The 25,795-nt window shown below is 38.9% G+C and overlaps 1 protein-coding gene across 1 annotated transcript in view; it reads right to left on the reverse strand.

Annotated features, from left to right (window-relative positions):
* Positions 1-7,567: 7,567 nt before the first annotated feature.
* The window catches only part of ARSJ (arylsulfatase family member J), an 89,700-nt gene continuing 71,472 nt past the window's right edge, over positions 7,568-25,795 (reverse strand). Inside the window, exon 2 of the mRNA XM_055588027.1 lies at positions 7,568-10,570. Within this exon, the coding sequence (XP_055444002.1) occupies positions 9,172-10,570 (1,399 nt within the window). The 3' untranslated portion in view covers positions 7,568-9,171. The remainder of the gene's footprint in view (positions 10,571-25,795) is intronic.

Genomic DNA, 25,795 nt, shown 5'->3' on the forward strand with positions numbered 1-25,795 from the left:
GGTTGGTCATAACTTTTCTTCCAAAGAGTAAGCTTCTTTTAATTTCATGGCTGCAGTCACCATCTGCAGTGATTTTGGAGCCCCCCAAAATAAAGTCTGACACTGTTTCCACTGTTTCCCCATCTATTTCCCATGAAGTGATGGGACCAGATGCCATGATCTTCGTTTTCTGAATGTTGAGCTTTAAGCCAACTTTTTCACTCTCCTCTTTCACTTTCATCAAGAGGCTTTTTAGTTCCTCTTCACTTTCTGCCTTAATAGTGCCCTACAAATAAGCTATACTTTTCTTCACCACAACCCAGTGTCAGTAGGTTGGCTTTGCTGCACTTATGATGAGTAGACCCAAGTCCAGGTTTAGCAACAGCAAGAACTGCAGTTTGGGAGACACAGAATCGGGTAACCTGAAGGAGGGCAACTGGTGCAGTCACTATAGTCAGTAATGAAAATGGTGACTGATCTCTGCTCTGGAAGCTTCATGGTTGCTTTCTGGATGACAATGAAGAAATATAGGGAGTAAAAATATATCAGTTTTGCTGACAAGGATGGGTTCCTGTTTGAAACATGATTTGCTGGGAGAGACAGAGGAGATCCCCGTAGGCTGACAGGATTTGAGAGAAGGTCACAGAAACCTGTAGCTGACAGGTTGAAAGGACTGAAAGACATTTCCTGCCCAAGGACTGGGAGGTAGGATTGAAACAAACAGTCTAAGTGGTGCTTTTGGGTTTTACTCTCTCTCTTTCAGGCAAGGGAGAGCTTCCCAGGTGGCTCAGCGGTAAAGAATCCGCCTGCTAATGCAGGAGACACAGGGTTGATCCCTGAGTCAGGAAGATCCTCTGGAGATGGCAGGCCACTCCAGCATTCTTGCCTGAAAAATCCCATGGATGGAGGAGCCTGGTAAGCTATAATCCATGGGGTTGCAAACAGTCAGGTATGATGTAGCGACTAATCAACTCGCTGGTAGCTCTACACACGCATCCCTTTATGCCAGGAAACTTCAGGATGGGACGGATTCAAATAACAATCTTTTGGACACAGGCATCTATGTGCCTAGTTCTAGGGCAGGAAAGGGTGTGGGACTCAGAGATGGATAATAAAAGTACCAAGAATGTAACATGTGGAGCCATGGTTCTATGTGAAAGGACAGGAAGAAACAGTCCAGCGACAGTCCAGGTGCTGGGAAGTACGCAAGCACGGAGTCCAAGGGAAAAAGGAGGGAAGAACCTCTCCACTTATCCTCCCCACCTACACAGTCACTTCAAACTCCTCCCTGCAGGGAGATGATAGCTTCGCATGAGCTTTGAAATGCTAAGTTAACTCTTACAGCTCTGAACAAAAATTGAAGAAGAGAAAAACAAATTTAATAAAAAGACTATATTTTATTTTTACATGTACATGGGCACCTTCCCAGGAAAATGAAGACCCAAAGAAGCAATTAGAGCTTATGGCTTGGGTTGGACAAAGGATAGTAAACTGTGAAGACGTGACAAGGCAAAGGGGTTTGGGCTAGCACAGTGATTTGTGGAAATGTGACGAGGAAGATGAGGGTTAGTTTAACAAGCTCATTGGTACAGATTTCTCTCAGCCTTAACTTCCCATCTCTGGGGATAAGAATGTCTTCTTTCGTCTTGATACAGAGAAGGTTACTTTCACCTGCGATTTTTGTCCCCTTTCCAGAAGAAAAAAGGAAGACCAAAGTGTCCTGCTTGATCTGCTGCTTTTAAAGTGACTTTAAGTCAAAATAACTAACATTCCAATGAGGCGTGTTTTGGAACGACCTGGTCTGAACGGCTACATTTTGTTGCTGTTACGTCTGAATGAGTAGTAGATAATGTGGGTGTTATATGTGGTAATTCCCTACCTTCTAGGTGCTAGAGGGGATTGATTATTCCAATCAGGAAAACCTTAAAATAGAGGGATGTTAGTGGGACACATATTAGAGACAAAATGAGTCTATGACTAGCGAGTTTTGCCATCATTTTTGCTGAAAAGGAGCCTCTGGAAGTTCTGGTGGTGGTGACATAAGAATATAGTTTCAGATAATTAAGTAAAATGCAAGTTTTGCTTTACTTTTTTAACCTTGGTTATAAAAACATTCTTTCCCACAGTTGTTTAGAATTTAGATTTCAATTGAAATTACTCCCCAGTCATTCACAACTCTTAAGGCTGAAGAGACTTTAATTCTTAAAGTATTGTTTCCAGAGAAATTAATATGTCATGTTGAAAATTGTTTATTCTGAAAGATAAATTTTATTTCTATTTGGTTCATTAGATAAGATACTATAGGCTTCCCTGGTGGCTCAGATGGTAAAGAATCTGCCCTGCAGTGTGGGAGACTGGGGTTCAATCCTTGGGTCAGGAAGATCCCCTGGAAAAAGGAATGGCAACCCACTCCAGTATTCTTGCTTGGAGAATTCCATGGGTAGAGGAGCCTGGTGGGTACGGTTCATGGGGCTGCAGAATTGGAAACCACTGAGCGACTAACACTTTCACTTTCTCCACTAATAAGTGGAGAAAGCTAAAGGATTAACAACTAAAGGGTTTCTGCAAAGAGTGAATATATAGATATTTTTAATAAGCATTTGTTATTTTCTTACACCTTTTCAGTTGTTAAGATTGATGTTATTCAAAGTTGCATAACCCAATTGAAAAAGAATAGTATAGGATTGTAGAAAGTTTGAGAGGGGAAGGAAATTTCTAATCATAGATATAAAATGGAAAGGTAAGTATGTGTTCAAGTTTGCCTAATTCCCAATGACACACTGGCTGTCACGTGTTTCATATTGTCAATCTAATCAGCGAATCAATGGACTTCACAGAAATGCTACAACCAACAAAATACTTAAGAAAAACTTACCTTTAAAGCAGAACAATTCTTCCTCTGCCAAACTGGAGAGTTTCTTAAGATACCCAAGGATGTGAGATATAGTCCATTTTGCTTCATAATTCTATGAAGAAACAAAGGTTTATTCACCATTTATATTTTCTTTTATGGCTTGCTACAAAAATTATTCATAATTTAAGTCTCCACTTCTTTCTGAAAACTCTCATTTAAACTACTGTATTCTGTTATTTTCAAAGTAGTATTACAATAATTATGTTCTGCCGTTAGATAATAAAGATAAAATTTACTCTCAACTTTTTGTGTTTTTTTTGCTTGGTTTTTGCTGTACTATTCTGTTCCTTAGCTATGCATTATCAAGTTAGTTTTCTCTAATGCTAGATAGACACTTTTGCATTTTATATCATGGCTATTATTTTGAGGAATGGTATTAGAGTATTAGGGATGACTAGTTCTGTTTTTCAACAGTGAAATTCCTACACAACAATGGAAGTGGAAACCCAAGCAAATGTAGTTGACGTGTTTTTTTTTTTTGTAATTATTTTATCAATTCACTCAAAAAAATAGATCTATATTGAATGTTGACCAGGAGCCAGGCATTGTTTTACATACTGGCCATACAGATGGAGAGTAGAGATAAACTACTTTTCTAAAGAAGCTAGAGAAGAAATAAAATATGTGAGTAAAGTATGAAATATATTAAAGGGTGATAAGTCTATGCTGAAAGAGCAAGTAGGGGAAGAGAGTGGAGGAGAGGAGGGTGTTTGTTTATTTGACTGATGGCTGTGTCTCCCAGGAGCATAGACATACACTTCCTGAAGACAGGGACTCTTCCCTGTGTTGCTTGTCACCATATCCCAGTGTGTGTCATTAGATGTGGCACTTACCAAGTGTTGAATAAATGGATGGATACACCGGTGTTAAGTAATTCCTCCCCCTATCCTGATCTACTCTCTCTTTTTCACACTACTTTATGTAGAATGTAATTTACTTATTACTTATGTTTATTATTTATTATCTGTATTGCTGGGCTAGACAGTCACCTGCACAAGCAATAATAAGTTTTATCCATTTTCTTCACTGATGAATCTCAAGCACCAAGAATATTCCCTAACAAGCAGGCAGTAGGATTTAATAAAAACTTGTTGCATGAATGAATTTTAGTAAGTGATTTCACTAAAAGGAAACAATGAAGTTATCAACTTCTGACACAAGAATTCTGTTTGCTACTTTTAGCAAGCCAGTTTATTCCTGCCAATAACACACATTCTGATGGCTACTGAGAAATTCACAATGTACGTACCCAAGAATCCTAGGAATAAAATGCTTAAGAAACTAATCCTGATGCCAAATTCATGTACCTTGGAATATCAAATGCCACAATGTACTATCTACTCATCCAACTATCAAAGGGACAGCTTCTCTTCTATTCTTAAGATTTTTAAAAGGGAAAAGTGAGAAAAGTACGTTAAATGAAACAAGACTTGACAGTCCTGGTGTGGATTCTTTCAATGATTGAAACTTACCACAGAGTTTTGTTTTTTCATTTGAATAAAATGAGTTTGATCCTTTCCTATACAAGATACAGAAGCCACATTTATTTATGTGGCTTTATAAATAAAAAGCCATTTATTTTCTGACAAAGCTACGGGGATATTTATATTTCAATCCAGGAGTTTCCTTTGTTATCCTAATAAAAGGATCAGAGGTTTTAAAGAGGTGCCGTTTACACTTGGAAAAGCCACAGGCAACCCTAGAAATACAACCTGAGAATCAGAGTTCAGGAAAATGACACCTGCAAATAAATGCCCCATATGATCATAGTTTTAATGCTTACGGCGTAGAAGTCAAGTGCACAGTATTTTTCTCCCTGGATATCCTGAAACACCTAGTGATCTGTTGAAGCATTTTGGAAACATTTCTGTTCATTACTTATACATGACTACTATATTAGATTTTAGTTCCTTAAGGGCAAGACATAGACTTCTAAATCACAGCCTGCCCAGAGTCACGTGTGGGGGATGGGTACTCTCTTAAAAATAGTGACCTTGTGGAATCCAGAAAAATGGTAGAGATGATAAAGAACAAATATATAGATACCAAGGGGGAAAGGGCAGAGTGGGAGGAATTTGGGGGCTGGGATTGACATGCAAACACTATTGATACTATGTTAAAATAGAAAACTAATGAGAACATCCTGTATAGCACAGGGAATTCTATTTAATGCTCTGTGGTGACCTGAACCAACAGGAAGTCCAAAAAGGAGGGGATATACGTCTATGTGTGGATGATTCACTTTGCTGTACAGTAAGAACTACCACGACATCTTAAAGCAACTACATTCCGGTAAAAATTAGTTAAAAAAAAGAGTGAACATCATTGAAATCATTTCCAGGTAGAAAACTGTGGGTTATTCTCATTGCGAAAGTTATGGTCATTTATAGAGAATTTAAAATCCCACCATATTACATAATACCCACTGGGCTCAAATGTGAGCAATTTTTATGATACTAATTTGCCTCTTCGCTCCTTTATGTCTTGCTCGGGACTTCTAGAAGATTCTATGCTTACACTAAAAATTTCCAAAGTCTGTTTCACACTTTGCCTAGTCCTATGTAAGTTGCTATAGACAAGGGTTTTATGGTGAAGTAAATTAGAAAACATTATATAAAAATTGCCTTCGGTTAGAGGTTTACAAGGCAAGCTAGGACTTTAAAAACTGTAAGAAAGTCTGCATAAATGGACCCCTTTAACCTTGTTTAACTTCACATTTCCCAAACTTGTTTTTTCTCAGAACTCTTTTTTAATGTAATAATAACTCTATCTTTGATGTTATAAGATACCATCTATTTTAAGACAACTCATTAATTTATGTGCCACCAAGAAAGGAAAACACTGACAGCATGCCTTTGATTTTTAAGACTCATTTAAATATACAGTTGACAAAGCACAAACTCAAATAGTACTTTATTCTACATAATAAAATGGAAATATATACATTTTCATGAAAAATTAAAAAATTTAAAAGTTGTATTATTGTCCATTTTAGTAATTTTGGCAAGTCTATCAATTCTTTTATATATTTCCAAAGACTGTCAGAAGCTGTATTTTGAATTCTGATATAAACACATTTAATACTATGCTACCATACCACCTTGAGAGTCCCTTGGACAGCAAGGAGATCCAACCAGTCCATCCTAAAGGAAATAAGTCCTGAACATTCATTGAAAGGACTGATGCTGAAGCTGAAACTCTGATACTTTGGCCACTTGATGCAAAGAACTGACTCATTTGAAAAGACCCTGATGCTGGGAAAGATTGAGACCAGAAGGGGATGACAGAGGATGAGATGGTTGGATGGCATCACTGACTCAATGGACGTGAGTCTGAGTGAACTCCAGGAGTTGGTGATGGACAGGGAAGCCTGGCATGCTGCAGTCCATGGGGTCAGAAAGAGTTGAATACGACTGAGTGACTGAACTGAACTGATCATACCAACTCAGGAGCTTTCCAGGCAGCTCAGTAGTAAAGAATCTGCCTGCCAATGCAAGAGCCGCAAGAGGCATAGGTTCAATCCCTGGGTTGGGAAGATCCCATGGAGAAGGAATGGCAAGAAACTCTAATATTCTTGCCTGGGAAATTCCATGGACAGAGGAGCCTGGCGGGCTACAGTCTATGGGGTCTCAAAGAGTCAGACATGACTTAAGTGACATTAAAACAACAACAATATCACCTCATACATTTCTTTTTTTAAAATTGATTTTTATTGGAGTACAATTGTTTTACAAAGTTATGTTAGTTTCTGCTGTACAGCAAAGTGAATCAATTGTACATAAACATGTATCTGTTCTTTTTTAGATCTTTTCCCCCATATAGGTCATTACAAAGTATTGAGTAGAGTTCCCTCTGCTATACAGTAGGTCCTCACTGGTTATCTATTTTATACATAGTAGTGTATATATGTCAATCCCAATCTTCCAATTTACCCCTCCCCTTGCTCTTTCCCCCTTGGTAACCGTAAGTTTTTTCCTACATTGTGACTCTATTTCTGTTTTGTAATAAGTTCATTTGTACCATGCTTTAAGATTCCATATGCAAGCAATATGATATGACTCTGTCTAATGCACTTCACTCAGTATGACAATCTCTAGGTTTGTCCATGTTATTGCAAATGGCATTATTTCATTTTTTTTTATGGCTGAGTAAAATTCCATTGTTACCTCAAGAAACAAACAAAAAATTTGCTTACATTTCTTTAATCACAGTTGTAATATCACACATCATGGTTCTAACTCCAGATTTTTCAAGTGTAAACACTTTGAGACTTACAGGCAATATTAGGAGAAAGCACCTTAAAGACAACTTCGGGGCTGACAGGGACCACACCAACTTGTCCTCACTGATCACTCATGATAAACTTCACTACAGATCGTGCTCCTTTAAGCCGCTTCATGATGTCTGCATGTGTGAGTTTCAAACTAGATGTTTAACTACTCTAGGTAGGATCCATATTTTCACTTCTTTGTATCTTCCCACCATGTTCACTTTGTGTAAGAGTAAGGTCATTAGAAATCGTATTTATTAACAAGAGAATACTCTTCTCCATGCAATAGCCAGGTGTAAACACCACCTATTTGCAAAATCCATTTTATGTTACTATGTTTGTTAGCAAATCATACTTTCATTTGCCTGTTGGTAAAGACTTTTGTTTGTTAAAATGACTAATGTAATTCTATACAGACATTAAATCAGAAAAGCCACGCAATTTTTTCTGGTGCTAAAAAATATCACTTTAATAATTAAGATACATAAATAAAGTGTTTATGATAGAAACAATAAAGTTGTCTCTCAATTCTATACAAACACTGAATTTCCAAGCAATTTGTAAAGAATATATTCATCTTCTTACATTCACAATAATGGTTGAACAATGATGTTTATCACTTTTTAATTTTTATATTCTACAAATTCACACACTATTAATTTATAGTATTACAGTGCTTGATAATCTTGACAATATGAAATAAAATTCTTCTAATGGTATATAGAAAATAAAATAAAATAATTAAAATTCATTTGTATAACTTTTTATGAAAACAAAATAATTAATATTTCTTCTGTAAAAATAAATTATGTACTTTGTGTTGAAACATCATTCTAGTAAAGTGTTTAGAAAATAGTTACATTCACGTTTTGGCAGTGTGCTGAAACATTCTTATTTGCCATTCTCTCATGCATGTTAAAGTGAGGTGCAAGCTGTTCACATGTGAGAAAAACAGCTTATTTTCACAGGAAAGGAAACGATGTATGAAATAGAATTCATAAAAAACCCAAGTGTCCTGTGATAGAAATACAAAAATTCACTAAGAAAAGAACATTTTTCAAGGCCTTTGAGGTGATACAACTTTTGACTAGACTTATCAAAGGTGGTTTTTAATCATGCTACCCTGTAACTTCCATTAAATTAGCATGTCCATCAACTGCCGGTTAAAGTTAAATGATATAATTTAAAACATAGTGTTTGGTCAACTGACGGAAGCACGACAGTTGAACTCATCACTGACCACCTTTCATAAAGGAGCAAGAGAAACAAACATGTCCATTCTGCTTTAAGCGTGGCTCCCAAGAGTAGCACCTTTAGCTTTGAGCACAAGTTTTCCAGCTGGCAGAAGTCTCTGGAGTAGCACAATATGAAAACTGTCTGATGCTGATGGCAGGGATCCTATTGAGTCAAATTTGCTGGTTCATCTAGAAACTGGTGAAAAACCTGGCACTGATTTAAATTTAACCAGAGAGGAAAAATCCGACAAAGATCCAACAAAAATCCAATGGATCCAACAAAGATCCATCTAGTCAAAGCTATGGTTTTTCCAGTAGTCATGTATGGATGAATGTGAGAGTTGGGACCATAAAGAAAGCTGAGTGCTGAAGAATGGATGCTTTTGAACTGTGGTGTTGGAGAAGACTCTTGAGAGTCCCTTGGACTGCAAGGAGATCCAACCAGTCCATCCTAAAGGAAATCAGTCCTGAATATTCACTGGAAGGCCTGATGCTGAAGCTGAAACTCCAATACTTTGGCCACCTGATGCAAAGAACTGACTCATTTGAAAAGACCCTGATGATGGGCAAGATTAAGCAGAAGGAGAAGGGGACGAGAGAGGATGAGATGGCTGGATGGCATCACGCACTCGATGGACATGAGTTTGAGTAGGCACCAGGAGTTGGTGATGGACAGGGAAGCCTGGTGTGCTGCAGTCCATGGGGTCGCAACGAGTCAGACACGACTGAGTGACTGAACTGAACTGAACTGAAGACAAGAAAAAAATTTGTACTTATCCACGAGAAATCCCTGAATGGCAGTTTGGAAACGAGCGGTCTTTCTGCTGTTTCTTCTTTGTCTTACTTTTCTTCTGCTTTTTCTCAGCCTTCTTTTTGCTTGGCTTCTGTTTCTTGCTTTCCTCTTTATACCATGGCCCCCAGACTCCTCCATTGAGCCGAGGGTTACTTCTGGGGTCTTTGGGAGGGTACCTGACAGGCACTGCAGTTTTGTTGAACTGGGAGAGCCTCCGGAGGAGCTGCTTTACGATCCCGGGATACCTGTTGGAAAGGTCTACTCTTTCATAGGGGTCGGCTGTAATGTTGAAAAGCCACACACTTTTTCCCGTTGACAAGGTAATTCGCTCATTGTGCCACCGGTTTGGGCCCAGGTTGCTGAAAGACTGAGGGGGCACCCAGTCACTGTATCCCGGGTTCCCTGTGAGCAATTTCCAGTGTTTCACCCTGATTGCAGACTGAATGGCAGTGTTCCAGATCCCATAGCCTGCAGCCCAAGATCCGTTTTTCGCCTTGGTATAAATGGGGTCAATGTTGTGCAGAATGTCTATACGGGGAGAACGAAGGCCTTCGCTTATGGTCTCCCAGACATCATAGCCATCCAGTTGAATGTTCTCATCAATCTGCCCCTCAGCCAGTGAAATCAGAGTGGGGTACCAGTCAGTGATATGCACGAGCTCCTTACACACGGTGCCCTTGTTTTTCAGGAGTGGGCTGTGCACGAAGCCAACAGCCCGGATCCCCCCTTCCCAGTAGGTTCCTTTGCTACCTCTCAGGGGCCAGTTGCTTCCTCCTGCTGTGGGCTGACCTCCGTTATCTGAAGAGTATATGATAATGCTGTTGTTGTAGAAACCGTACATCTTTAGAGCCAGGGTCACATTATTAATTGCTTCGTCTAAGCAGGAAAGCATGGCAGCATACCTGCGTCTGTTTATGTTGACAATGGATCTGTAGTGTTCAAAATACCTTCCAGGGGCTTGCAGTGGAGAGTGCACAGCTTGGTAGGCAATGTATAAAAATATAGGCTTTCTGGGGTCATGGGAAGCCAAGATTTGCTGCACTCTCTGAGTGTACATCTGTGTGGAGTATACGCCATTGTCGTAGTCCCAGGCGGCATTGTCATTTTCATACAGGTCATAGCCACACATCCCAGGACTGTCACACTTGTAGTGTGTATAGTAATCACCACTTCCCAAGAGGGAACCAAAAAAGGTGTCAAATCCTCTCTTGGTGGGCATACATTCTTTTCTATAAAAACCCAAGTGCCATTTTCCAACCATATGTGTTGAATATCCAACCTCCTTCAGCTTCTGAGGTAGGGTTGCATTGTCCAGAGGTAAGCAGTTGGGCTGGGTAGGTCTTATGATAGAATGTTGAAGTCCGGTGTGTATCTGATACCTAACAAAAGAGTAAAAAATGTGTCAGTGCAGGATAAAAGAGAGATTCCACAGAAAACAATGACTCTTCTATTAAATAATGTTTCTTTGAAGATAAATGCTACCCCAAATAAAATATGATCAATTCAGTATTTCTCCTGTTGACCCAAAAGTCCTGCCATAATTAGCTACACATTTAACATCTGAAATGCATTTTCACTTTAAATCAGTACTTTTGAAACTAAGATTTCATTACTTCTTTCAAAGTCTTTTTAAAGTTCTTATAACAGAATTAATTTGAATAAACTTTAATCATTCGATTAATTATATGATGCACCAAACTAACATGATCAAGGAAAGAATATAAATTTAAGTGTTTGTAACCAAGCAGGATTCTGTGGTTCCTACCATACAGTTGTGCTCATTTCACATGCTAGTAAGGCAATGCTCAAAATTTTTCAAGCTAAGCTTCAGCAGTACATGAATGGGGAACTTCTAGATGTACAACGTGGATTTAGAAAAGGCAGAGGAACCGGAGATTAAATTGCCAACATCCTTTGGATCATAGAAAAAGAGAGAGAACTCCAGAAAAAAAAATCTGCTTCATTGACTACACTAAAGCCTTTGGCTGTGTGCATCAGAACGGACTGGAAAATTCTTAAAGAGATAAGAATACCAGACCATCTTACCGGTCTCTTAAGAAACCTATGTGCAGGTCAAGAAGCAACAATTAGACATGGACATAGAACAACGGACTGGTTCAAAATTGGGAAGGTAGTATGACAAGGCTTGTCACCCTGCTTATGTAACTTATGTGCAGAGTGCATCATGCAAAATGCCAGGCTGGATGAATTACAAGCTGGAATTAAGATTGCAGAGAGAAATATCAACAATCTCAGATATACAAATAATACTATTCTAATGGCAGAAGGCAAAGAGGCACTACCTTTTGATGAGGGTGAAAGAATAAAGCAAAAAAGCTGGCTTAAAACACAACATTCAATAAACTAAGATCATGGCATCTGGTCCCATCACTTCATGGTTAATAGATGGGGAAGCAATGGAAACAGTTACAGACTTTATTTTCTTGGGCTCCAAAATCACTGTGGACAGTGACTGCAGCTATGAAATTAAAAGATGCTTGCTCCTTGAAAGGAAAGCTATGACAAACCCAGATAGCATATTAAAAAGCAGAGACATCACTTTTCCAACAAAGGTCCATATAGTCAAAGCTATGGTTTTTCTCTTGGAGAAGGCAACAGCAGCCCACTCCAGTACTCTTGCCTGGAAAATCCCACGGACAGAGGAGCTTTTCTAGTAGTCATGTATGAATGTGAGAGCTGGATCATCAAGAAGGCTGAGAGCCGAAGAACTGATGCTTTCCAACTGTGGTGCTGGAGAAGAAGACTCTTGAGATGGCCTTGGACAGCACAGAGATCAGACCAGTCAATCCTAAAGGAAATCAACCCTGAATATCACTGGAAAGATTGATGCTGAAGCTGAAGCTCCAATACTTTGCCACCTGATGTGAAGAGGCCATTCGCTGGAAAGGGCCCTGATATGCTGTCAGACACGACTTAGTGACTCAAAAATAACAACAACAAGGATCCTATGGGGCCTTCTCAGGACAGACCACGCTCCCCCTCCCCACCACTCCCACACTCCCATGTCCTCTCCTGCTTCTTATTTGTAGGGAAACTATACCCTTCTCACTTCACTAAGTCACTTCAGTCGTGTCCAACTCTGTGCGACCCCATAGACGGCAGCCCACCAGGTTCCCCCGTCCCTGGGATTCTCCAGGCAAGAACACTGGAGTGGGTTGCCATTTCCTTCTCCAATGCATGAAAGTGAAAAGTGAAAGTGAAGTCACTCAGTCGTGTCCGACTCTTAGTGACCCCATGGATTGCAGCCCAACAGGCTTCTCCATCCATGGGATTTTTCCAAGCAAGAGTACTGGAGTGGGGTGCCATTGCCTTCTAGGCCTTCCCCAAATTCCAAAGAATATATTTAATCAAAGAAGTGAGAAAATGTAGAAACAAAGGAAAACATTCAAGTATGAAAATATAATAATAACTTAGCCATTAAACAAAGTCAAAGAACTTTAGTTTCTTCTCAGTGGCCATAAATAATATTCTGAGCTTTATCTTTTAGCTATTTTGAGAATTCTGAAATCCCCCACCAGGTGGAAGAAATTAACTATATGCTGACCACAAGCACAAAGAACCCAGACCAGTTGGAATCAGAAGGTTGAAAATGTTGATTCCTGATTACATCACCATCAACCAATCAGAAGAATGTTCATCTTGGAGTTTGGGTCTTTTGAGCATTAGTTGTCTGGACTCCTTGCTTGGGGCCCTGCAATAAACACTTTTTCCTTCACCACAACCCAGTATCAGTAGATTAGTTTTACTGAAGCCAGGTGAGGGGATTCAAGTTTGGTTTCGTAATATGCTGTTGTTGTTACTGTTGTTTTTGGTCTAAAGACCTCACTGATGCTGCTGCTGCTAAGTCGTTTCAGTCGTGTCCGACTCTATGTGACCCCATAGATGGCCGCCCACCAGGCTCCTCCGTCCATGGGATTCTCCAGGCAAGAACACCGGAGTGGGTTGCCATTTCCTTCTCCAATGCATGAAAGTGAAAAGTGAAAGTGAAGTTGCTCAGTTGTGTCTGACTCTTAGCGACCCCATGGACTGCAGCCCACCAGGCTCCTCTGTCCCTGGGATTTTCCAGGCAAGAGTACTGGAGTGGGGTGCCATTGCCTTCTCTGAAAGACCTCACATTAGCTCCTAAATCATTTTTCTGAAGAATTTATTTCAAGTTGATTTGAAAGTACTAAAAATACATATAAAAATTATATAAAAATCTCCTGTTTGATTGTCAAAACCTGTTAAATCTCTGTAGAGAGAAACAGAACATCTCTGAATCACAATATATTGTTTTTGAAAAGCCATTTTAGAAAGTGTTTTAGCTAGTGCTAAGGAGCTACATTTTTCTAAGAACAGTAGGAAATGAATCCTTTCATATGTTTCCCACTGTCTCTTTTTAAGAAAATTACATTCACTTACAATTTAGTATAAGAAATTGAGGTAACCTTTCTATACATTAAAATTAAATATATGTTGATTTCTGGCCTTGTTCTCTTTCCAAGGATATTTGCCAAGGGCTTTTATCCCCCCCAGAGAATGGTTATTATAACATGAGTGGGTGAGTCAAGTCGCTCAGTCATGTCAAACTCTTTGCGACCCCGTGGACTGTAGCCCCCCAGGCTCCTCCGTCCATGGGATTCTCCAGGCAAGAATACCGGAATGGGTTGCCATTTCCTTCTCCACATTATTACATAAGTGTGTGAATTTTCAATTGGGTCAAGATATGCCCACTAGTTCATGCCATCTTAAAAATGATTAATTCTATAGTTTTATTATATAAGTTCAAAACAATTTTTGAATAGGAAATCTAGGCAGTCTGAGAAAACAAAGTTTGCAAAAAGGGTTAGTGTAAAAATAAAAATATTCCTGGAATCAAATTACAAAGAGTTAAATTGAGATTAAAAAAAATCAACTGAATAAAGTCCAATATGTTATATATGCCTTGGATTGACTAGTTTATTTTTAAATGTTCAAATGATAGTATAATGCAACTGTGAGTTCTTTCAAAGTGTCAATTGCAGTAAGAGACTGAAGGTTTATAGAAGCTGTAGTAATGTCCAGGCAGCATTCATATGGGCCCCATCTACTTTGCTTATCATTTAGCTGTTGAAGTTCACGATTAATACGGTAATGAACTCCAAAGAAACAAGGTTTTAATAAATATAATTTAGTCCTAAATTCATAAAGTATTATTGCTCTTGAGAGTTTCTGATCCAGTTCAAGATCTAAACCATTAACTTCTAAAACCACTAATTTTTGTTTAAGCACATGACAAATTGATAGCACCTATCAATATAAACATTGAGGATATTTAAAAAGGAGAAATCTGTATGTTGTGAGACTGTGGGGAAGGATCTGTGGACATGGGTTACTAATTGTCTTATGTAGAAAATATAGTTGGCCAGAGTATCTATTCAATTCATTGAACAGCTAACCAACTAAAGTCTTTCTAATTAAAACTGGGCACTTTTGCACATGGTACTAAGGGCAAAGAGAATTGAGGCTTTTGAAAAGTGTAAAATACAGAAACTGTTCACACACAACACACAAAAAGAGTAGGAAAGAGGTCTGCTGCTTTCAGAGGAAGGTACAGTGTTGGCAGACACAGAAGAGAGTACAGAGCTATTAATCAACTGTGTGGTCTCTGTCTTCTCCAGTGTAGAATGGTTTTCATATTGGAAAATTTAGAATCAACAATATAAAGTTTGGCAGCAGCTCCTAACAGAAGAGAGCTTTCAGGGAAACTCCTGCTTAAATGAGTTCAAGACTCTGGGACCAACGAGATGTCTGATGCAGCATTAGAGGCAGGGGTTAAGGGTATGTTTTATTTTGGGAGTCAGAGAAATCAGGGTTTGAATTTGTTCGACTGCTTATTTAAGCTGTGTGACTTTGAGCAGTACTTAACCCCCCTGATCCTCCATTTCTTCATCTGTAAAAGAGGGATAATAACATATACTGGATTGCTGTAGCCCTGAAAGAGAGCACAGAATCTGATAAGGAGAGTGCATTCAATAAGTGATAGGTTTTACTATTGTTATCCCAGAGTTCTGAATCATGTTACTAACATGTCTTTCAAGTTTTATAACTGACAGACCTTTCGCATGCTTTTTGTGTTTAGTCCTCGTTACAATGGTGAGAAGTAGGATTGTTCATATTCATTTTATAAATGGGAGAATAGAGATACAGAGATATCCCCCCACCTCCTCCAACCTGCCTCACCAGGCTGTGATACGGGCTCCTGAACAACACAGGCTAAACTGGATACTTTTCCTGTCTCCTCAAGACTTAAGTCCAGCACTTGTTAAAAAATCAAGGAGCAGAGGAAAGATACTGTCAGTCTTGAGAAGTTAATCTAACTTTCTAATTAAAGACAGGAAGAATTTATAAACCAAATAATGAGGCTTATGCTGATTCTAGAAAAATTTGAAAACGTATTTTTAAGTAGATAATTTTTGAGCGTTTTTCTTTTAAAGCAAATTAGGTAGGGTCAAAAAGAAAAGTCCTGCAAAATTAGCTTCATTTTCTTTCTAAAGAGGAGGAGAATTAATAAAGTAGATTAGGAAAATGATTTTGTTGTTGTTCAGTCGCTAAGTTGTGTCTGATTCTTTTGCAACCCCCTAGACTGTAGCCCCAGAGAAGGCAATAGCACCCCACTCCAGTACTCTTGCCTGGAAAATCCCATGGACGGAGGAGCCTGGTGGGCTGCAGTTCATGGGGTCGCTAAGAGTTGGACACAACTGAGCGACTTCACTTTCACTTTTCACTTTCATGCATTGGAGAAGGAAATGGCAACCCACTCCAGTGTTCTTGCCTGGAGAATCCCAGGGACAGAAGATCCTGGTAGGCTGCCATCTCTGGGGTCACACAGAGTCGGACACGACTGAAGCGACTTAGCAGCAGCAGCAGCAGCAGACTGTAGCCCACCAGGCTCCTCTGTCCATGGGATTTCCCAGGCAAGAATACTGGAGTGGGTTGCCCTTTCCTTCTCCAGGGGACCTTCCCGACTGAGTATCAAACCTGCGTCTCCTGCTTGGCAGGTGAATTCTTTACCACTGAGCCATCTGGGAAGCCCCACGAAAATGATAGGCATTTGAAAAATCTGCCCTTGATTTTTTCTTTATAAAATAATGGAAAATCAACAGAATATGCAGGATGACAGCCCTGCATATTCACAGTAAGAATGATATTATTCTTTCATATCAGTTAATTGCAAAGAGAAAATTTTCATTAACACGATCTTCTCTGGTTTCCAGAACTGTGTGGAACAGGCAGGGGGGTTCCATTTATTAATTCCATCAAACAACAACAACAAAAGAACACTGAAACTCAGAATAATTTAGGGGCTTTCCTAAGTTTTATAGCTGTAAGTTTTGAGTTATGTACTGGAATCCAGACTTTGGGCTTTGGAAGCTTTCTAGCGTATACTTACAGCTACAGTTAGACCCATGTAAAGTACCTCAGATACGCAGATGACACCACCCTTGTGGCAGAAAGTGAAGAGGAACTAAAGAGCCTCTTGATGAAAGTGAAAGAGGAGAGTGGAAAAGTTGGCTTAAGGCTCAACATTCAGAAAACGAAGATCATGGCATCTGGTCCCATCATTTCATGGGAAATACATGGGGGAACAGTGGAAACAGTGTCAGACTTTATTTTTGGGGGCTCCAAAATCACTGCAGATGGTGATTTCAGCCATGAAATTAAAAGATGCTTACTCCTTGGAAGGAAAGTTATGACCAACCTAGATAGCATATTCAAAAGCAGAGATATTACTTTGCCAACAAAGGTCCATCTAGTCAAGGCTATGGTTTTTCCAGTGGTCATGTATGGATGTGAGAGTTGGACTGTGAAGAAAGCTGAGTGCTGAAGAAGTGATGTTTTTGAATTGTGGTGTTGGAGAAGATTCTTGAGAATCCCTTGGACTGCAAGGAGATCCAACCAGTCCATCCTAAAGGAGATCAGTCCTGGGTGTTCATTGAAGGACTGAAACTCCAATACTTTGGCAACCTCATGCGAAGAGTTGACTCATTGGAAAAGACTCTGATGCTGGGAGGGATTGGGGGAAGGAGGAGAAGGGGACGACAGAGGATGAGATGGCTGGCTGGCATCACCGACTCGATGGACGTGAGTTTGAGTAAACTCTAGGAGTTGGTGATGGACAGGGAGGCCTGGCGTGCTGTGATTCATGGGGTCGCAAAGAGTTGGACACGACTGGGTGACTTAACTGCAGTGAATTGAAAGTTTGAATTAGTTTATTTGCATTAATCTTCATTATTTATTCATTTCCTTAGTTAAGCAATATTATTGAATGTATGATGTGTGCCAGGAATTAAGTTTTTGTTTTGTTTTGTGTCTCCCCCTGCTCCCAGAGCTGTTGTATTAAGCCGGCTGTAAGTAAGGATCCTACTAGCAATGAAGGTATGAGTTCTCTGAACCCTGGGACTGGGTGCAGTCAGTGCTGTCAGTCATGGAGAACAGCACTGAATGTTAACAGCTTTTCTTTTTTCAGGAAGGAGATGGTTGAGATCTAGGGAAGTTCTTGATAAGAGTTTTTGGCTTGTCAGTGACACTGACTTGGCAACAACCAACTGGAAGGCCAATCAGATAATTCTTCACAAAAATTACAAAATAGCACATTGATTAACATTAGCTAACTGGTTGAGAATTCCCAATCTGGAAGGTAGTTTCTGAAACAGCACAACTGGACCCCTTCTTTGGCTTCAACTCATAGATTATTATTATCTACAATTGGAATAAAGAAATAGAAGACATGTTTATTATCTAGGAGGAATAGTTAAAAGCGGATAATGAAAACTCAAAGTAATCTAAGTGACCTGAATTGTTGTTGAAGCAAATACAGTGAAATATACATAGAAAGTTAAGGAAGGGCTTAAAGACTGAAAGGGAATATATCAAAAAAATGTAGAATACTAAATTAAGGGAGTCTTAATGGGCCTACTCTGGGACAATGCAAGGATCAAAATAAACAGTGATAGTAATAAATTACACCCACTGAATAGAACAGGAAACCTTGAATTCATACCAATATGAATGAGTAAATAGGAAAAGTTTGATATGTAGTGTGATATAAAAGTACCTCCCCACAAAGCACTTATTAACTGTTTATATGGAAAAGAGTAAGCACACAGTGGAAGTGCTCAATTAACACATCAATCAAATGATCAAAGTTAACATCGTCAGTAATCAGGGACAAATCAACATCATGTGCTACCAGGTAAGACGCAATGAGAAGAACATGGCATTGATTCCACAGTGTTCTACTCGAAAGTACATAATCTGAATCCAATCCTCAGTAAACATCAGGTGAAACCAAACTGAGGGACATGCTACAAAAAAGGTATCAGGATTATATAAGGCAAACAAGGACTAAGAAACTTCCAGTTTGAAAGAGACTGAGGAGTCATGATGAATAAATGAAATATGTGATTCTGAACTGGAATGGTTACAATAAGAACATGGTTGAACTGGCAAAACCTAAATGCAGTCTGAAAACTAAATGTGAATAAAGTGTTTTCATGTTCTTGATAGCTGTGTTTTGGATAATGTGGGTAACTATCTTTGTAGGACATACACAAAAAATTACTGGATATGATGGGGCATCAGGTTGGCAATTAACTCTCAAATGGGTCAGGAAAAAAAAGTTATTCATGTTGTGCTCTACTTGAAGATGTTCTGTAAGTACAAGATGGTTTCAAAATTTTTAAAAAGAAAATCTAAACAAAAGGTTTCCATATTAATTAAAAAAAATCAACTGCCCACATGTTAGTTACATACAACCACGTAAGTAACTGTGGAAAGTTGAATCTATCAGACTACGAATTCAATAGAAAGCAAAAAAGAAAAATAAGAGCTCAAGTATATACACTGTACTATTTTATTAATTATAATAATTATAGAAATGTATACAAAATAGAAATTAAATTAGATGAGGTAAAAATAAATATAAATAGAATTTCTGGCATTTCTTCTTGCATTCTAATGAATTATCCTGCATTGCTCTGGGGTGTCAGGACTACATTTGCAGATCACTGGTATAGAAAGGAGATTGTAGACAGATGAAAAGCAAAAACACAGATTTTTTTAAGGCTATTGAAGTAGTTTGGGTCAAAGATGATGGTAGCTTGGACTACCATCTAGCGGCCATAAAAATGGAAGTGGATAGATCAAATGTATGCTTTGGACTTAGAACTTTTAGGGCTAAATCAGTGAGGGAAGGACGATGGAAGGACAAAGGAAGAAAAATCAAGAATGACTTCTGGATTTGTGGCTTTCAGAACTTGGGGAATGGTAGATGGACCATCTGGTCTCTGTTTCTGTAGTATATAATTGGGACTAATGGGTAACAGTACGAGGAGGCAGATTTCAACTCAAAGTGGGGGAAAAAAAATTCTAAGAAAGAAAAGAAACAAACACCAAAAAAATCTACCAAAGATACTATAAAAGGCACAACTGAACTGGAAAAGAAGTACTAAATGACACTTAAGGTTCCTTCTAGAAAAATTCATGGGTCAAGGACTGCGGCTTAGTGTTTCCATAAAGAATTCCATATAAGCTCAAAGCAGCTTTACAAAACCAAGTTTATATTATGTACAGCCAACTGAAAGAGAAGTTTCCACAATGTATCAATATATATTTAACTTCTTTTGAACAATATAAAGTTATATTAAAAGAGAGGTTTTTCACATAATGTGTTCTGAATACACACTGTGATCATATTTGGTAAAAAATAATTTTGAAATTTAGTGGACTTTTTTTTTGTCTCCATCTGGCTACCATGTGAAGAAAATTTCATATGAACAATAGTAAACTAGAGTTGATGCCAAATCTCGTTAAATCTACAACCACCATTCTCACTTTCCGCCAACTGAAAAGAAAAGAGCTAAGTGGACCTTTCAGCATGGCATTAGAACACATGAAGAGTTTTGTGATTTTTTAAAATATTAATTTATATTATTGAGTGCTGGCAGTGGCAGTAATTTTTGAATTCTCCTTTCTAAAATAAAGTGTCTGATTTTAAAATAATAATCCAATATTATTATTTTAATCCAGTTACACATTTAATTTAGCCTTATAAGTACAAGCACAACGATGAAAGAAATGAATCCTAATAGTTTCACGCAGATTCTAAAGTCCAGGATGGTTATAGGGTACAAAAGCAGCCAATAGTGCAGAAAGAAATTGAAGGGAAAGAGACAAGTACAAATGATCACAGTTTACGAATCAAATGTCACGCAGATATGTATGTTAGGAATACATATTCTGAAAGGTGTTCCTTTATTACTTCCAAGTGGCATCCTTTTTTTTTTTTTTTTTTTTTTGGTCTCAAAGAGTATAACTATTTACAGGCATTAATTTCATTGTTTAGGTGGAGGGTGAGGGTGGGGAGGGGTGTCACACCAAGTCTGTGCCTTGTCTTTCATCTCATGAACAAACATCCACTTGTTTATGAGATGAAAACACGGCAGTTTAGATGAATTACTTACTTACCACTCTTATACCCACCATGAGTCAGACACTGCTAGTTTTGGGGATGACCAAGTTGAATAAGATGGGTCCTGCTCTCAAGGAACTCAGTCTACGTAAGATACAGATAACAATGATCACGACTGGAGTAAAAGCTACAACAAAGACAGCCACAGCATTCTCTGGGTACTCACAGCAGGGTCAGGGAATGCTCCTAGGAGGGACCATGTTAGATCTGAGTGTAATCATAAGAGTATCTGGGTGAATTTGGGAAAAGGACAGATATTTAAAATGCAACAACAGGTACAAAAGCAGTTTCACAAGGGAACATGACGCCGAGATGATTCTTGAGAGAGGAGGAGCCATCCAGGTGAACGGCTGAAAGGAAGGCAAAGAGAGAGTTTCAGCAGGAGACGCATGAGGTTCAAATACAAAAAGGGAGAGAGGGTTTGGCCCTCTGAGAACACAGATTGAGACAAATTGGCAGGAGATGAGAGTATATAGACAAGTAGGTTCCGAATTCCAGAGAGTGGTTCGACAGCCTCCAGCTCTGCTAAGGCTTTTGTGCTTAATGGAGTGCTCACAGGAATCCAGAGAAATGTTTTTGAAAAGAGAATAACATAATAATGAGTTTTGCATTATAAAAAGCACTCTGGTTGTAATATGAAGAATGCATTGGGATGGAACAGGACTTAAGCAAGGGGATTTGTGCTAATCTAAGAGATAAATGTTGATAGTCAAAACGAAGATGGGTAACAGAAAGAATGAGAGAAGAAGATTAGAGATTATAAAGAGGGACTTTTAATAGGGTTACAGGCTATATGTGAGATGCATGGGAGAGGGAAATGTTGAGAATGAGTTCAGAATGTCTGATCAGGGTGGCTGAGGAAAAAGAAGCTTCTTGCACTAAGAAATCCTGGAAGGGGAGAAGGAATGAGTGGGAAGATGGTGAATCCTGCTCTGCATCACGTTGGAGGCACATGTAAGATATCCTCTGGAAGTTCACAGGATGAAACAACAAAGATTTGAGACTCATTAGCATATAGGTCGGAGAGGGCAATGGCAGCCCACTCCAATACTCTTGCCTGGAGAATCCCAGGGACAGAGGAGCCTGGTGGGCTGCAGTCCATGGGGTCGCTAGGAATTGGACACGACTAAGCGACTTCACTTTCACTTTTCATTTTCATGCATTGGAGAAGGAAATGGCACCCCACTCCAGTGTTCTTGCCTGGAGAATCCCAGGGACGGGGGAGCCTGGTGGACTGCCATCTATGGGGTCGCACAGAGTAACTTAGCAGCAGCAGCAGCAGCAGCAGCAGCATATAGGTTGTACGTGAATTCACCACAGCACGTGACACCATCTAAAGACAGAACAGAGACTGAGAGCCAAGGAAATGCCAACACTTAGAATTAAAGCAAGGAGCACCAGGCAAAGTCTGAGATGAAACAGCTACTGTGTGAAGTAGAGTAGCAGAGGGGAGTTAGAGTCACCTGTTTAACAGAGCCATAGCATTCCATACTGTGAAAGAGCCAAAGAAGGTGAGAACTGAGCAGGGTCACTGGATTTCACGAGCATGTGTGACCTGTTAAATAATATTTTAGTAGAATGGTGTGGGAAGAAGGCCAGACTTCTGTAAGCTATGACTGGAAAAGTGAAAATGTCTAGATGGTGAGCACAGACTACTTCAAGACTATAAGTGAAAAAGAAACAAGAAAAGAACATGTGTGGCTCTAAGCACTGGCGTGGGTAAGTGCATATGATGTACTGCTAAGTGAGTGCAAGAACATCTGCCTACAGAATATCTTACTGCATTATTATCTCTTTATAATAAAAAGCATTTAAGTTCCATGAGGGCAGGGACTATTCATTGCTATACCTGCACCACCTAAAATAATACTTAGTTCATAATAGGATCTCAGTAAGTATTTTCTTTTCTTTTTTTTTTTGAATGAATGAATGAATAAATATAAGTGTGAAAGAGAGTGGAGAAGGAAATGGCAACCCACTCCAGTGTTCTTGCCCAGAGAATCCCAAGGACGGGGGTGCCTGGTGGACTGCCATCTATGGGGTCGCACAGAGTTGGACACGACTGAAGTGACTTAGCAGCAGCATTCACTGAGAGAGAGAAAGAAAATGTAAAGATACACACCAAACCCTCAGACATGATTATTTCCAGAGGATAATAATTGTGGGAGAAGAAGAAGCTGTCACTTTCTGTTACATAAATTTATATATAGATGAAATCCAGATGAATCAGTCTCAAAATAACTAGCTTATTCTACTAGTACTAATTATTAATATGGGACTAATTTTACCAAGGCATTAGTTAGCCTTGGTAAATAAAAAAAGAAATCTAAATGCCAGTTGAATGGAAACACTCATTCATTTTATCAAGGAATTTTCTTCTCAGTAAGGACATCTACTTGGGAGATTACCTTTGGAACAGAAGAAAGAGGATGGTATGTGCTAAATGAATTCTGTGCTCACAGCGACCCCACAGACTATAGCCCACCAGGCTCCTCTGTCCATGAGATTTCCCAAGCAAGAATACTGGAGTGGGTTGCCATTTCCTTCTGCAGAGACTCTTCCAGACCCAGGGATCGAACCCGTTCTACCGCATTGGCAAGCAGATTCTCTACCACTACACCACCGGTGTCTCCTTTTGCTAAACAAGGAAAAGGATAACTTATCACATAATTTTAAAAACTCATGCCTGTGAATGGTCTTTGCTGGTCATCAGAGCCTGCTGTTTATCTTTGGAAGGCACTTGCTACATTGATTACAGTTTTCCTGGTCTCCTAAAACACATGGCTGCAAGTCACACGGTAAGTGGTTTCCTTCTGAAAACATTCTTTTTACTCTCATCTATAGTGTGTGTCGGAGAAGGCAATGGCACCCCACTCCAGCACTCTTGCCTGGAAAATCCCATGGACGGAGGAGCCTGGTGGGCTGCAGTCCACGGGGTCGCTGAGGGTCGGACACGACTGAGCAACTTCACTTTCACTTTTCACTTTCATGCACTGGAGAAGGAAATGGCAACCCACTCCAGTGTTCTTGCCTGGAGAATCCCAGGGACAGAGGAGCCTGGTGGGCTGCCGTCTATGGGGTCGCACAGAGTCGAACATGACTGAAGCGACCTAGCGGCAACAGCAGCATAGTGTGCGTAAATTCTTGTTAGTTTCCATAAAAAAATAAGCTTCGTCCCTAACTAAAGAGACTTTGCCGTGACCCCTTTTTCCTGTATTATCTTTTGGATGTATTCCTTTTAAAGAAATACTGGACTTTCTACACTTCATTATTTAAAAAAAAATAAAGTTTAAAACATAAAGACTGTCAAACATCTAACTAAATGAACATTTACTTATAAAGTCAATTGATTCCTTATTTGTGAAATTATTTACAGAGTAAAATTTAACAGGGAACTCCAGAGTACATTTAAAATAATTTAACTTACAGAGACTTTTTCAAGGACACACGTATTCCATAAAGCAAATTGTACCCATACTGTCAAAATAAAATTTCTATTTTTCTTGCTATTTTCACTACTACCATAGAGTATTATTAAATCAATGTAGAAAAATGTGATTTATCTCCTCTGTTCTAAACAGAAAATGTGCTTAGAGGTGTAGAACAGAGAGTAGCTTAAATATTAAACCACATTTCATGTTACTAGTTTTGCCCTAGAGACAGGATGTGTTAAAGAAAATATCTTTAGCTAATATTTTGCTGAAATTTTTCAATGTAAAATACAGCTTCCTTGTAAAAAAATCTTTTAAATATTTTTTGAAACTATGAATACACTTTTCTCTGTATTTATCAGTTCATCATTTAGTTAATTCCCTTGAAAACAGGACTGCCATATTTTCAAATGTTGGTAAAGTCCAACATTTTCTTTATGGTTCTGACTTTGGAAAGAAAAAACTTAGAGCTTGATATTTCTGTTCACCAAGTGTCTTCTGTAGAAATTGGACCAACAAAACTGTGGTAACATTCTTGCATCTTTGAACAGGATTACCTCCTCCTACCCATAGTTTGGAATTCTCTTTCAAATAACTGAGGATCTTTGCACCTGAAATTAGCCACAAAGTGTTGGTTGGATGGCATCACCAACTCCATGGACATGGGTTTGGGTGGACTTCAGGAGCTGGTGATGGACAGGGAGGCCTGGTGTGCTGCAGTTCATGGGGTTGCAAAGAGTCGGACATGACTGAGCGACTGAACTGAACTGAATGATACGCTCCTCTTGTTACTTCATGACAAACTCATGTGGAAGACATCAGTGTCTTAGCTGCAAGCCATGGCTTGCAGTGGCTCAATAGAGAAAACGATGGCAGTCTTCAGACAAATTCACAAATTCGGTTTAATGAGAATGATGTTTATTAAGAATTTACAACATTCCAGGGACTGAACAGAGCAGGGGACAGATAGTGAGAACTTATGGTAAATGACTCTATGGGGCATTTATGATATACTAAGAATCAGAAGTAGAGAATGATCTGTATGTTTTAGGGAAGCTTAGAAAAGAATATACTCGATAATTCCTCAAGGCAGTTGGTTTACGCACTTTCAATAAATTAGCATAATTTGTAAAGGAAGCTTGTAATTCTGTTGTAAAGCAGTTGCAACTGAAGGTAAAGACAATTACTGAATAAAAATTCTATTAACTGGTATGACTAAATTCTCAAGGCTAGAGCCGTGTATTTTCATGTAGCCATCATTAGAAATAGAACACAGATACCAACTGACATGTATTAAATATTTTCTTTCCTAGAAGATAAATTTATGGACTTCTGATCTATCTGTGGCTTTGCCCTTTTATTGGTGTCTTTGCTAACAGTGACGACTATTGATTCTGTCCCAAATACAGATATTGAACTATTTTAAATAGCTTAGGATTTATTATTAAAGTGGCAGTATTAACAAGCAATTAGTGCTGGCAGATAAAAAAGTGGAATTGATAGTTTATATTCTGAGGTTTTGAACTTTGTAAGTAGTTAAATGAAAGAAATTTAGCAAATTTAAACAGACTCCCTTGCCCTAATCATTCTTACACATCATCTTTCTTCTACCCCATGTGTAAGAATAAGGTTACAACTGACTTAATTGTATATAATAATTC

Source organism: Bubalus kerabau, chromosome 7 (assembly GCF_029407905.1).
Source record: "Bubalus kerabau isolate K-KA32 ecotype Philippines breed swamp buffalo chromosome 7, PCC_UOA_SB_1v2, whole genome shotgun sequence".
NCBI lineage: Eukaryota > Metazoa > Chordata > Mammalia > Artiodactyla > Bovidae > Bubalus > Bubalus kerabau.